We start from the raw sequence: 15,343 nt of genomic DNA, 5'->3' as shown, positions 1-15,343 counted from the left end.
AAATAATAAAATTTTTAATAAAAACATCAGTTTGTTCTTTAATTTATAGTGCAAAACTAATTTACAAGATTAAATTCTTGCGAGCAAATGATTATAACAAATCACAATATTATAAACATTAAAATAGATGGCAACCAAGGACAAAAAAGAATGTTATAATAGGCCAAAAGGTTCAGGCAGAGGCTCAAATCCATCAGAGATGGATACTAAATCGGATTTATCATCAATACTATGCAACCAGTTGGTATTCTTCAAGTCTTCTTTTAGCAATATAACATCATACCGGGAACTCTCGTAGATGTCCACCTCACTTAATTTGGCAGAATATCTTCCATCATGGAAATCACTTCCACACTCTGCAGCTCTGCTAATACTATTTCTGTTCTCGGGCAAGTCTCTGTTTTTCAACCTACCAGGGCTTCCGTTGCTATTATCAGAGTCCGAAGCACTTAAGGAACGAAGAGATTGGGTCTTAGCAGTGGCAGATCGAATGCTCTGAGGAAACAGAGTCGTGCTTGAAAGGGATCGAATGCTTGTTGTGCCATTTCTTATGTCCTGCATTGGAGATTATATATGGTGTTAAGATTATCCTGCATCATAAGTACATCAAGAACACTTGTTTTTTATTAACCTAACATGATTCAGTCTCTCACTAGCGCAGAAGCATCTATTGGAAATATCACAACCAATTCCAACTGTTAAAACATGCCATTGCAACTCAATGCTCTTATTTAGAAATCCAAGTTAAAACTCGAGACACTGACAATTTCTGCTAAAACCTCTGGATCATGGTAATGTTATCCATGGCAATAATAGACTATAAAAATATTTGAGCTGGTACTGGGGTAAACCAACATTTATTATCTACTTGAATGATGCTATTCCTACCCCTTAGCTGTAGTTGAATTGCTTAGCATATGCTTAAGAAAAGGTTTTGGAACGCATCAAATGGCTAGCATTTGCAGCAAGCAGATCTTCATGAGGAGTTAACATTTTCATTCAATAAAAAGCAGAGGGTAGCCATACCATATGCCTAATAGCTGAATCCAGTGATTTTTTTGAGATGGTCCTCCCAAATCCCGGGCCATCTGCAGTGGTTGTTGAAGACTTTAAATGTCTCCGCATAGTTGAGTCGGAGACAGGTGCGTTCTTTCGTGACTCGTGTATGTCAGATGGATGCCCATTGGAATGAACACGAGTCCTTCCATTGGGTTCTGCGAGTCTTCCCCTTGTGACAACTGGTGATGAATGTCTTCTTGGCGTATTTACAGAGCTAGTAGTGTCTTGGTTTGCCTTCATGGTGACAGAACTGACAGGCCTAGACCTTCCAGCAGAGACTGGCCTATCAGGCAAGGTTGTTCTAAGGTTTGCTGGTGTGCCAAGAGGAAAGTCAGGGGGCACGACAGGTTGTTGTGAGGGCCGGACTCGTGGACCTGGGGAGCGTGGTCGGGATGCTGGACCTGCACTGTGGCCATTTGAAACAGTGCGCCCAGTAGAAGGTGAAGCACCAGCTTCAGAAGATAGCATTGGATTCAGAGGCGTGGGAGTTGATGGGCGAGAATTTGAGCGAACAGCTGTTGAGTTCAAGTTTGCATGGATTTGTGGCCTAGAAGTTGGAGTTGATGGCCTTGAACTTTGAGAGGGCCAACTCTTGTCAATATAAGATCCATTTGGAGATGAGCGGATTTTTGCAGGGGTTGAGGGCAGTGATGTTGAGCGGGGAGATGGGGCTGAAGGTCTTGCTGTAGATGGCGAGCGAGTAATAGGAGAGGATGGTCTGGTATAAGATGATCGAGTAATGGGAGAGGATGGTCTTGTATAAGATGACACAGAAGCTGAGCTTGTATTGAGAATTGAAGTTCCCCTATTCGAGGAATAGTTACTGTATGAAGAAACAGAAGACCGAGTTACTGAACTGCTTCTAGCAGGTCTTACAGAATGATTGTTCTCAGGTTGTGAAACTGAAAGCTGAAACAGAGAGATAAGAGATGAATCAGTCATTGAAAATAACACATGACTGCGGCATTGGCCAATCCTAAGGCTACCCAATAGGAATCAAATGCCAACCAAAAGAGAGAGCAACTGCATAAAATATTTATCCCTAAATAATTTGGTAAAACTTGAAGTAACATAAAAGTTAGAGAAAACAAGTTTAAATTTAAGAAGTAAATGCATACCCTTGAAGCCTTTGTGGTTGAAACTGATCTAACTTTGGAATTGCTTCTTGGAGCTACTGACACCGTTGCAGACTGAGACTCAGATCCCTCAGATGAAGGGAAAAATGGAGTTCCAGGAGGAGTCAGAAGCCTAACAACAAAAGCAGTTATTACAAACCAGAAAGACAAGGATTTCCAAACACCGATTACAAATCCAAATTCTCAATTGAGTGACGCATCACCTAAATGTGTTCAAATGGTTATTTGACCACAAAAGCAACAAAACTTTACATATTAAAACTTAGGGCCTAAATATTCGACCTTGAGTAAGTCAAGATTGGATGTATAACAATATTATCATACGATTAAGCTTCAGACCAACCAAAGACAACTTGATATTTGTAAAAATGGTGACAGGCAGAGAGTCACATGGAGGTAGTTCATTTAGATGTTAGTATTCTGCATTCCATTCATCGCAGAGCAACCACAAAGTGATATTGGTGTCTAGTACTATGTTCCATAGAGCTTTATAGATTGTGACTGTTCAATTCCTTAAAAAGGAAATGCATTTAGCTCTCACCTTTTTCTTTCAAAATCATTCTTGGGGAAATGTGTTACCTAGATGGGAGAATCTACATTCTGACTTTTCTAAGATAAGAGCTAAGAGATTCCGCAACCAAACAGATCCAAAGAGAATATGATGCAATTGATTAGCTTAAATTTTGGAAATGAAAGAGTAATGGTGGCAATGATTTACCAGTCGTAGTCATGCTTTCCTCCATCTGTAGACGAAAGTAGATCATCAATCCCACCGTTCACTTTTGCTGATCCAAGTGATAGTCTTCCCAATTTTACTGAAATTTCAAAAATCAAAATCACCAAAATCCAAACATCAAACTTAATTCAACACTTGGAAAACTACAACGTCAACTGCAATTTGCAAACAGAATTGAAATTTTTGGTTACCGTACGCATATACCCGACAAACTGATCTAATAATAATAGTAAGGAAGTAAACGGAAAGGTTGGCGAGCAAAGAGGTTAAAAATTGTTTGTACCATCAGAGAATTCATCGGAGGAAGCGACGGAGAAGCTACGACGGTTCTTTGAGAAGAGATCTAGATTATCATTGGACCCCTTATGGAATGGTAATCCACCGTTCAAACTTTGACGACGACGGTGATGATGATGTGCCGAAATGTTATTCCTGGCGGTACCGAACAGAGATTGAGATGAATCCCTCAGATTCCTATTCATCATCTTGGTTAATGATTTGGCTGTACCAGTCCTACTGAGTTACTGCTCCAAAGGCCATTACTGATTTTAAGATTAAAAAAAAAATTGATACTGGCTTCTTTGTAAAGAGAAGGGGAGAGATCAACCGCCAAACAGCCAATGCAAAAGCAAAAGACGGTTAGTCCCAAGTCCGAACCCGTCGGTCACTATATCTCTTTTTTTTTTTTTTTTAAATTCTAAACAACAAATAAATTTAAGACAAACTCATCAAATGTCGGTTCAAGGGCAAATTATAATTTTAATCATTTAAATTATGAGGTTTTAGACTTTAGGTACTTAACTTTAAAAAATTACTAAATGCTCATCTCCCATTAATGATGTTACATCTATTTGATTAGACACGTTTGCTTCATCTCTACAATTTTAATTTTAGGTTAAATTATTAGCTAGTCCTTGTACTTTTTCCAATTAATTTTTTCCTTTTTATTTACAAAACTTGATGTTCGCAATACCCATATATATCAACCATAAGTGGAAACGATTAGCCAAAGAAAATCCCTTAATCTTCGCAATGATTTTATGCCTTGTATTAGAAAGCTAGTATTGAAACTAATGACGGAAGATATTACTAGAAAAATCCTAAAATATTACAGCAAAGGTGAAAAACCATATATGTTGGATTCCATTCATTACCGAAGAAGCATTATTTTCAATTAATTGAAAAATATAACATAAAATTAAAATCTTATAAGTGAAGTTAATGTCATATTGTGTAACCATCTTAATAATTATAAAGTGTTCGTGACATAATGCATATAATTTCCTATATCCTCCTCTTAATCTATAAATAGAAATGTAATACATTTCAACGTACTCGAACTCTTATCTTTCTGTATTGATAATAATGTTTATCTTTGGTCGAGTTAAGACTCAATCAACTAATATTTTTTTAAATTTAGTATCAAAACATAATTTAAATCATTAAAGTTGAATCAATTTGTAGCGGATTTATTATTATAAATTTAATTTACATAAAAATAATGCAATAATAAAAAGTAGATTTATATTTGATATATTAAGAGTATATTTATATAATGTGTTTAGATTCACTATCTAATTGTGGTTGATAATACGATTACTAGTAAAATAACAAAAATAAACATCATATGTAATTTTATCTAATTGTGCTTGTGCATATTTGTTGGGTTATTATCTCTTTAATACTTAATATATACTCTTATCATCGCTGAGTCATTGACCGAGTTCATCGTCATCCGAATTTGAATTTGCATAATTAAGATTATCAATATCTCTTTCTCAAAAAATAATAATCAATATTCCTTTTTCTATATGCTTTTCGAAGTACAGATCATCTCATTTCCACACGTGACTTTAGTTATGAAACATGCAACATGTTATAGTACGATCTAACTTTTTTTTTTTTTGCAATACTAAAGTGTTGTTGCTAATATGGGAAATATTTTTTCACAATAACAAATATCTTCTCAACTATATTCTGAAGCCTTGAATATTTCAAATTAAAGAGTTTGTGAGCTATCTATGATACTTGTGTCTGATACCATTCTCTTAAATGGTATCATACCACATAATATGATGTAAGAAAATCTTTTGTATTTGCATAATTAGCATCGACGTCGTAATATTTGGGGTTCACAATCCAAATTAATAGTTTACAACTTTAATTATAAAAACTTATATAAACTTAATTGAGAAATATGTATTCGAGTTATATCCTTTTTATAATATGTAAATTAAATCAAGAATAATATAAAGCTTATAATATATAACCTTTATAAATAAAGTTTTATAAATTTTCTAGTAACTTTCATAGCATATATTATAAATAATATAATTGTTTGCCTATAAATTTAGAAGGTTATGATAAAAAATTATAATTTTTTAAATAAATATATTGTTTTTATAATATATAACATGAAGACATAAATAAGTTATGTCCATACTTATTGATCATAATTATTGATCATAAATTTTTATAAATAAATATATTATAACATTTTTATAACATGTAAATTTTTATGATAAAATAATTTATCATAACTTTAGAAATATTTTATGATTTAAATAATATAATTTTTGTTATAACTTTATAAAATACACAAATATTTTTATAATTTTTAAGATTTATAATATAAGAATTTTTTGCCATAACAATCCGAAAACTTATACATGTTGATTCTTATAATATAATTTTTATAAATTGTATAAAAATAATTTTGAAATTGGATTCAGTGTAATTAAGTACGTAAATTCTTATTCTCCCCTAAGAATGAGAAAATATAATTGGAGTGCTCCAATTACACCCAAATCGATGAGACCCACCAATAACAATAATTACACCAAAATTCAATTATTAATAATTTTCAAACATTACCTAAATAATAATTCGCATGGACATTGAAATTATAAAATTCTCGTTGAATATATGATCATTTGTTCAACTTTTACTATACTCATTAATGATCAAATGCCTTTATTTATACTAAAATTTTTTATTAGTGGGTATAAATATATATTATTTATCATGTAATGTCTGCCTTTTTTGATACAATATTTAGAATTACTCATAGTCCCTCACCAACCCTTAAATAGGAGGATAAACTGCTTTAGCGCACACGAATCTACATTAACAACAATACCAATACCAATTGAACTAAAACTCAATTAGTTTTATGTAACAATTTGACTTTTTCAAAAGATTTTCATGTAAGTGACGTGGAATTAAATGATGAGTAGAAAAAAGTTCTATAAAGACCTCTGTACTAGGAGTCAGATTGTATTTTGTTCTTTATTTAAAAAATAGATAAATTAATTTCTCGAGAAAAAACAAATAGAAGAATTAGTTCGTATATGCTAGGATTTTGCATATTAGTAGTTTGGCTTTCTTGTCTTAATAAATAAATAAAAATGGTTTCCTTTTGTCAACCAAGGAAGTAACTAGGAAAAGAGACGAGACAGGCAGGTCCAGGTGGAGCTGCTAATGCTAATAGAAATAGCAAGGGTGAGATCTGGGTCTGCATCTGCATGTGCCATCAATTATTGGTCACAAATTTTGGATCTACAAACCAACTTAATACATGCTGGACCTGCAATATAATATATTTTCCCTATTTATGTATTTCCATAATTCTACTATTATTTAACACAACATAAGGATCTTGCTATTTATATGTGCATGCCACTCCAGCTAATTTTGGGTACAAAAGGGATACATATTAAATTTATATATAATAATTTGATACATGAAAATTTGATTTTGATCAATAATATATATTTAAAGAAATAAATACGTATATTTTCTATATTAAATTAATATAATTATTTGTGTATGCAATATATTAATGTAAAACGGTGCTAATACATAAACCAAATAAGATTATCCTAGCCATATAGAATGAAGCAAATTAAGGCATGTACAATATATATAGAGATAAATATATTCGGCATGGCCCTAAAATGAAAAATTCAATTTTTTTGCTTTTAAAACTTATAAAGTTTATTAGTATATGGTAAATTTGTATTTTGGTCCTTCAAAAATGATAAAAAAATGATTTAATCCTATAAAAACTATAAAGATATAAACTATTAAACGAAGAAATTACATTTTAACTCTTATAAAATTATACAACTTAATTCCGATCCCACCAGAGAAATTTTTAACTGCAATTTCATCATATGATTTAAGGGAGTCCAAAATCCCTACCTACTCATTGGATTCGTCCCTTTAGAGTGTGGATGAGCAATACATAGTTACCCAAACTTGCATAAGTTCATGACTTACAACTTACAAGCCACACAACCTCACTCGATTTCTCATTTCACCATACAACGTTTTTCACAACGTTCCACTTATATAATTCATTATAATATCTATATTCAAACTCATATAAACTTCTAGATAAAGTATCTTAAAAAAGTTCTCTTGAGAGATGATGATCATTAAGTGGGTGGTATTGGTTTTAAATTTTGTATGTTGAACAACATTTAGTATATTGGTAGAGATTAGGTGGTGATGTTTAATTTTGGGTAAGGAAATATATATTGTTCATTTTTTCAACTATAACATGGATTCTAGGGTACTATATCTCATATATATATATATATATATATAATATGTATAAGCCAAACAACTCAACATTCTCCAATATCCAATTGGGATAAAAAGTGCAAGTTTCAAATGAGGAGGTGGGTTTGGTAGTTGATAATGGGACATTCACAAACCACCCCATTAAATTGTTTCTCTAAAAAGTTGAATATACCACATTGGAGATATATATATATATATATATATATATATATATATATATATTTGAATCATTTTGAATAAAAGTAAGTGATATATATATATATATATATTTGAATCATTTTGAATAAAAGTAAGTGGATTTGTTTTTAAAATATTTAAATGATATAAATTGATGTACAACATACTACGTGTCAAGTAGTATGGATGCAAATGTTAGCACATTTTGTTCCATACCTTTAAGATAGACTATGTTCTGTTTCAAAATTTTCTTTATTCTACCGGGTTGAATGCCTATTCAGTAGTGAAGAAAGGGAATGACTATATAGTCTTTTTCTGAAATAGAGTCTTATTCAACACAGGTTGTAAGGTGGTGGGCCTGCTGAATTAGACTATAATCTATTTCTACTCGCCCAATCAGATATGGTGTAATAATTTTGTAATAAGATGTTATCTGAACCGTCTTTAGCAACAAAATTACATTGATTTATTCAAGGAAATTTCAACATAGCAAAGTTCTAGTTGAATTTCCTCTAATAGATTATCATAAACATCTTTTGACTTTATTAATAATTGAATATCATTTTGTTAAAAATTCAAATGGTGAAAATCAACAAGCGAATATGATAATTATCCCATTTATCTCTTGCTTATTATCGAACCTATGTAGCCTATAAATAGGCAATATACTCGTGAGATTTGGGATAGGAAGAAGAGGGTGCAATATTCAATTGGTATTAAAGGTAACTTTTCGAGTCGGGTTGAAATATGAGTTCATTGAGGGATAAGATAAGTTTAAAGCATTCCACAACAAAGTAAATAGGTTGTGCTTGAATCATTTATCGTATTTGAATATTAGGACAAAGCCCCGCAAACATAAATTAAACTTGCATTGCGATAACAATTTTTCATTCTTTTTTGTCTCTATCCATTAGTGTCCTAATAAATGTACTCATATCACTTACCACACATCTCTATTAATTACGAATTTTTAGTATATCATCATTTACTTCAAACACGAAACTATACTTTATCAATATACCAAATATTAATTTCTTATATTATCCCATTTTAGATTGTGATCACAATTATCCAATCCAATAAGGTTGACTTTAAGCCCTCCTCACCATAATTTGCAATTGCCTTGCTTTATTACTACTACTTACTTTTTTTTTTATTTTTTATATTACTACTTATAATACGTGTTTTCCATACAATATTTATTTTATCTAATAGTCCACCAATCATCCAATCAAATCCACTCACCTCTCCATTCCCCATTTTATTGGTGAATTTATATTGTGACCCAACAAGTAAAGATTTCTACTCCACTACCTATTTATTTCACAATGTTTTAATGTAGAAAAAGTCTATATACCACTACTTTAGTGCTCAACATATTAATTCAACATGCATGTATTTTCAGGGTGACTAATAAATCTTTTTTTTAAACAATAAATAAAAATTGGTCAAAGGGCCTAAAGCCTTAACAATATTTGTTTTTGCTTAATGGTCTCCTATTTATCCATATGTTAGATATTAGATTAGCATATGTGATTTAACTTGGAGGGACATAAATTAAATTAATCAATTCATGTTCTTATTGATCCTAAGGATTCTGTTAGAGTTTGTGTGATCTGAATCCCGTTACTTATTGTAAAATAAGGGGATCTGTGGGGGCGAGAGGCTGAGGACTGTACGAAACTTTCCGCACAAGTTGAGTTTGTATAAAACTATACTTCTATTATTTGATTTTGATTAGAATAGAGTTATTCAACCCTTAAATAGATGAAATCAAAACTCCTTTTGTATCATTCGTTTTTCAACATTAGTGAATTTCTTCTCTTCTGCCATGTTGTTTTTTCTCGAAAGGGTTTCCACGTAAAATCTGAGTGTTCTTTTTTTTTTCTTTTTATTGTATGATCATTCTATTGCCATTATCGACATTTATTATAACAGATTCGCTATAGATTGATTCAATCTTTTTGTTCAAATCGATACATTGATTGTTTTTAAATCAAATTGATCTTATTTCAACAACATTTCCCTAAAAAGTTAAATTGAATTGTTGATTTTGGAGTGATAAAAATATAATTATTTCATTTAATTAAGAGAACCAAAGCCGTTACTTGCCCGGACTTCGCTCCTACACGAGGAGGATATTATGTGCTTTAGTTTGCTTGACTTGCAAGCTCAAAAATATTGGTTCAAACTAAACTAATACTCAAATCGCATTACACATTATCTTGTAAAATATTATTACAACTATATTTACAATTAGTATAAATTCATTTTAAACGTGAATTATATTCGGGGATAAAGATGGGGTAAGAAGTGACCTTAGTCCTCAAATGATAAAATTTTACTTTGACTCTTCTAAAAATTTATTAATCATTTTTAATCGTAGTAATTTTCTGGTTTTACCCTGACTACATCCGTTTATGTAACTATAATGATAGATTTAGTGGAGCTCATTTTTTTTTGAACAATCTTATTATAGGTTCTGATTATATTTAGTCTTTTTTTACACAATGCTTAGAACTACCTATAACTCATTCTCAGCTCATAAATAGGGGGATAATACGCTTCAATGCACTCGAACCCACGTTATCCTGCAGTGATAATAATATACATACCAACTGAGCTAAGACTCAGTCAGCTGAAACTCATTTTTCAAAACCTTCGAATGAAAACCAAGTATAAGATAAATTTAATAAACAAAATAAAATATATATGATTAGAATAAGAAACCAAATATTTGAAACCTTGCGAGAAATTAAATAAATATTTTGGAATTGCCGACCTTACTGTTAATGTAATTAAGTGTGTGTTATGAATGATTGTTAAAACGGATACATTGAACATGGAATGATCGGCGGCACATTGTTGAGATGGAATTTAATGTAGGATATTTACAGATATGCACTCAATGAAAAATGGAAACACCAGCAGTGGCTAACACATGCTTATACAAATGTCTGTGTTTGAGGTTAAAATTATATTAATAAATAGTTGTTGATTTTATGTTTTTTTTATACAATATTTAGAACTATTCAAAGTTATTCTCTAATCCATAAATAGGAGGAGAATACGCTTTAGCGCACTCGAACTCACAATCTTTTACATTAACAATAATATTCATACTAATCAAGTTAAAACTCAATCAGCTAAGCTAAAGCTCATGATTTATAATTTAAAACGAATGGTTATGCATAATTAATTAAAGGCGCCAGTAGTAGTAAAAAAATAAGGCATGGATGACGCAGGTCCTCCAGAGAGGGGAGTCCACTTAGTGAAAGTGGATGGGCTCTGACTCCAACCCCACTTTTAATCTTAATTATCTTAGACGGCCCGCAATGCACACCCTGGCGCTGCCGCTGGACCTTCATTTTGTTCATCATCAAATTTCACTCTTTTATGCTCTCTGACGGCATCCCCACCCACATTTTTTTGCTACCTTTTTTTTCTATTATTATATAACGCCTGTTTTTGACCTTTCTTCATCCTACCTCCTATATATAAACATACCCTCCTAAGCTTGTTTTTTCTCACTTTTTTTTCCCTTCTTTGGTTTTACTTTATTATTTGTTAGGTAATATTCCAAAACCCCTTTGTTCAAATTGCCAAGGATCGCCTCTCTTTTTATACACACACGTTCTAGTTGTATTCATTCCTCCTATTTGTCAAAAAAAAAAAAAAACACCTATGTTTGTGATTCATTTTCGTTTTTATCCACTGATTCCATGTTTTTATAATTATTTTGTGTACAAGCATGACATTGGAGCTGCTATTAGGTAAAAGTATTATGGAAGTTTTTGTATCAGAAGTTAAATTATATTTTGCTTCTTCTACTTAAAAAAATGAAAAAATTAATCACTATACATTAGATTAGAGAGTAAATTAGTCTTTCTGTTAAAAATTTCATATATTTTTACTATTAAAAACTAGTCCCTACACGTCAATATGATGTACACGTGGTAAGCCACGTGTAAGTATTTTATTATTCCCTCAACTATGCTAATTTTTAATAATAGAAATAGATGAAATTTTTAACAGAAAAAAATAGACTTGTTATCTGATCCAATGCACATGGATTAATTTGTCCATTTTTTAATAAAAGAGGCAAAACGTAATCTGACTTCTACTACAGTGGCCTCCATGATACTTTTACCGTTGCAATTGTTGTTTATGAATGAGTTTATGCTGTTTTATTACCATATAATGATCGTTAATCTCAAACTTAGCTAGCTATATTCAATATTATTCATAGGCTGTCTTGTATGTAATGCAAAAGCGAAGACCAAGTCTGTATTAAAGAAATGAATTATTGCCAATGAGGTTCTGTAGTAAAAGAAGACTGGTCTTAAAATTATATATATTATGTCCTTTTAAGCTTTTACTTCCTTGGCAGGCCAGCCACTTAATAAAGTTTGCTTCCTGGCCTTTGCTTTTCAAAATAATTGGGTGCATATAATTCCAATAACTCACATGACTGCATAGGTAGATATGAACATATATTTTTAGATTCAAAGTATTATGTACATTTTACGGGTTTAGCAAAGTCAGATTTTCTTTTTGGAGGGGCACGAATAGTTAAAATATAATTTTATCATTTTAATATCTTATATCGTTTTAATTTTTGAAGGATTAAATACAAAAAATTCATTTTTGGAGACCAGAGTATAATTTTATTATGTACTAATTTAAAAATTCATAAATTTTAAAGGGTTAAAAATGAGATTTCTCATTTTAAGGAAAACCGAGGTTCCTACGAGCCCATTTAGTGCCGCCCCTGATTGCATCTTCCAATAATATTATTTTCAAAACATAAATTTTCCACAAGGAAATGATATTTCCATGGCATATGTGGGTATAGAATTCCAGCCCAAAACGTACGTTAATTTCATTTCCCATCGTCTACGATGGTTGCCAACTGGTCTCATCTTGCTATTTTTTTAAAACTATATAAACAAATCAACCCCAGCCAATCCAAATCCCTCATCATCTTCATCTTGAGTGTTGTTCATGTGCTTACATTTACAGTACTTTCATAATGGTCATTATTACCCTTTTTTTTTGTCTTCTTTTTCTCCGTTCGTTTCAATTAGCAACTAAATATCATGAGGTTTTCTGGGTATTTGTTTATTGTAGGAACTGCGTGCGATTTCAGCAATGGCGAAGCGAGTGAATGAGATTATCATATTTGTGTTCGTAGCGTTATTCTCAAAAGCAATTGGGGCGAAACCATACTGGAGAACTAGATGGCCAATTGATAGGGTGTCCACTGAGTGCTTGACTTGGCAACTAGCTGTGGAGGCTAACAATGTCCGTGGATGGCGCATCGTCCCGGCTCATTGCCTCAGCCACATCGAAGCTTACATGACCGGCGGCCAATATGAGCAGGATGTTGACTATATTGTGGAACAAATAGAGAGTTACGTTAGTGAACTTGTTGTAGGTGAAGATGGCATGGATGCTTGGATCCTTGATATTGACGACACTTGCCTCTCAAATGTCATTTATTACAAGAAAAAGAAATACGGGTATTCAATCTTTTATTCTAAGTTATTCTGTTACATACATTAATTTTTAACTGTAGAAATAGATAAAATTTCAATAAAAAAGATCGGTTAGCTCTTTGATGTAACTTACAGGGATTAATTTGCTCATTTTTTAAATAAAAGGGGTAAAAATATAATCTAACTTTTAGTACAAGGTCCTCTATGGTACTTTTACCTATTTGAGAGCTATATATGTATATGTATGTATAGGTGTGAGCCTTATGATCCAATGGCATTCAAGGCATGGGCAATGAAGGGAGAGTGTCCAGCAATACCAGGTGTACTTGGATTATTTTCGAAGCTGGTTAAGAATGGATTCAAGGTGTTCTTAATCACTGGAAGAGACGAAGAGACCTTAGCACCATCCACCATTGCTAATTTGCATGATCAAGGTTTCATTGGCTATGAAAGGTTGACTTTTAGGTAAGATTTCAATTGAATACGTTTCATCTTTTATATATATATGATCTAATTATTGTTTTGTTCCCTCTATTATGTTCAAATTTAAATTTTAATCCTTTATTTTAATCTTATTAACATCTTCAAATTGATAATATCATTAGTTGCTGTAATTAAAATGATGATGTGAATTTTTTATTATCGAATGCTTAAAGTTGATTAAGAAAAATCACATCATCACTTTATAAGGGCAGCAAGTAATTAGTGTTATCAATTTCAACCTATTAATAAGAATATAAACATACAAGATCAAATTATGTCAAATTCAAATAAATAGCATACTAGAAGGACCAAACTTTCAATTTGACACATATATATATGTGGGTATTAATTAAACACTTGACAAGTCTCAGACTAGATATGGAGAAATTTCCAGGAAGCTTAGATGACACATGACATTGACATATTTGGAGATTAGTGAATGGACTATATTAGATTTACTTAAAAAAAATGTAATACTAGACAATTTAGGTGAGAATACGTATACAATAAATTTATTAAAATTTTATATAAAATTAAATATTATTTTATTTTAAATTCCATTATAAATATATATTTTAGATTTTATATAAAAAGATAAAAATGTCCTTAAAATTAAAATTTATTGCTTTGTTAAGATAAAATTGTTCCGACTTATAGCCTACATAGTTCACACCCTGAGTTTGCATGTGATGTATTTGTGTCATTTCATGAGCTTGTACAATGTGAAATCGTACTATCATGCAAGTGAATCCACACTTAGAAAACACGTGTTAATCCTAGAGTAGGGTACGTATTGGCATGCACAGGGATATACTTACCACATCACTCCATAAACAGCAACTGTAATGGGATTTAATTTGATGTTTGTAAATGAAAAACAGGAGTCCAGCATACAAAGGGAAAAGTGCAGTGGTGTACAAGTCAGAAATTCGGAAGCAAATAATGGAAGAAGGGTATAGAATATGGGGAAATGTTGGGGACCAATGGACTGATTTGCAAGGGGATTGTTTGGGCAATCGAACTTTCAAACTCCCTAATCCTATGTATTGTGTTCCTTAAATCAAACTCCTATGTCTACATTTGGTACCACTAATAATAATGCAGATGAAATAGAAAATGTGAAAAAAAAAAAACACTCCAATTATATTAAATAATGAAGTTTTTTTTAATGTTTAATTGGTATAATAATAAATTTAATCCTTAATATTTACATATTTTTCAATTTGATTTTATTATTTTTGAGCTAAATTTGGTTCTCAGCATTTTAAAAATAGCTGATTTGCTTTCTTTAAATGGACATACGGACTAAAACATTAATTTTTTAATGATGTTAGTGTTACAACCCGTGTTATAGTCTCACGCGTACTTCATCTTGACATGAAACTATTTATTTTATATATCACATCAATAAAAAATTAAAAATGATTAGATATTTAATTTTTTTAAATAGCATGAAGTATCGTGGATTGTCATGAATACTATCATGTTTAAAATTTTAACATTTAAGTCGGGATTTCTTAAAAATAATAATTCGATTATTTTTGAAAAGTTGATGGTCAAATTTAACATTTTAAAAGAGATTGAGAGATAAATTTAAATAAATAAAATAAAGATAAAGATAAAAATATAAATATAAATTTTATCTATTTTATTTTTTATTTTTATTT

The 15,343-nt window shown here is 31.1% G+C and overlaps 2 protein-coding genes across 4 annotated transcripts; one reads left to right on the top strand and one right to left on the bottom strand.

The window, feature by feature from the left end:
* Nucleotides 1-91: 91 nt before the first annotated feature.
* On the bottom strand, nucleotides 92-3,608 carry LOC105796266 (uncharacterized). The gene is made up of 5 exons (XM_052627825.1): nucleotides 3,215-3,608; nucleotides 2,914-3,010; nucleotides 2,178-2,307; nucleotides 1,027-1,968; nucleotides 92-555 (listed from the first exon to the last, which is right to left on the bottom strand). Exons 1-5 carry the CDS (start codon nucleotides 3,414-3,416, stop codon nucleotides 154-156), a joined length of 1,773 nt encoding a protein of 590 aa, XP_052483785.1. The 5' UTR covers nucleotides 3,417-3,608; the 3' UTR covers nucleotides 92-153.
* A 7,571-nt stretch (nucleotides 3,609-11,179) lies between these two features.
* On the top strand, nucleotides 11,180-14,852 carry LOC105796265 (acid phosphatase 1). Of its 3 annotated transcripts, none has more exons than XM_012625861.2 (4): nucleotides 11,180-11,266; nucleotides 12,826-13,217; nucleotides 13,446-13,658; nucleotides 14,558-14,852. In XM_012625861.2, exons 2-4 carry the CDS (start codon nucleotides 12,847-12,849, stop codon nucleotides 14,733-14,735), a joined length of 762 nt encoding a protein of 253 aa, XP_012481315.1. In that variant the 5' UTR covers nucleotides 11,180-11,266; nucleotides 12,826-12,846; the 3' UTR covers nucleotides 14,736-14,852. The 3 variants fall into 3 exon arrangements, with proteins under 3 accessions (XP_012481315.1, XP_052483784.1, XP_012481314.1); XM_052627824.1 differs by lacking the exon at nucleotides 11,180-11,266 and adding an exon at nucleotides 11,332-11,468; XM_012625860.2 differs by lacking the exon at nucleotides 11,180-11,266 and adding an exon at nucleotides 12,573-12,730.
* The last annotated feature ends 491 nt before the right edge of the window (nucleotides 14,853-15,343 follow it).

This window comes from Gossypium raimondii, chromosome 3, assembly GCF_025698545.1.
Source record: "Gossypium raimondii isolate GPD5lz chromosome 3, ASM2569854v1, whole genome shotgun sequence".
NCBI classification, from domain to species: domain Eukaryota; kingdom Viridiplantae; phylum Streptophyta; class Magnoliopsida; order Malvales; family Malvaceae; genus Gossypium; species Gossypium raimondii.
This window is presented reverse-complemented; position numbering and strand designations above follow the sequence as displayed.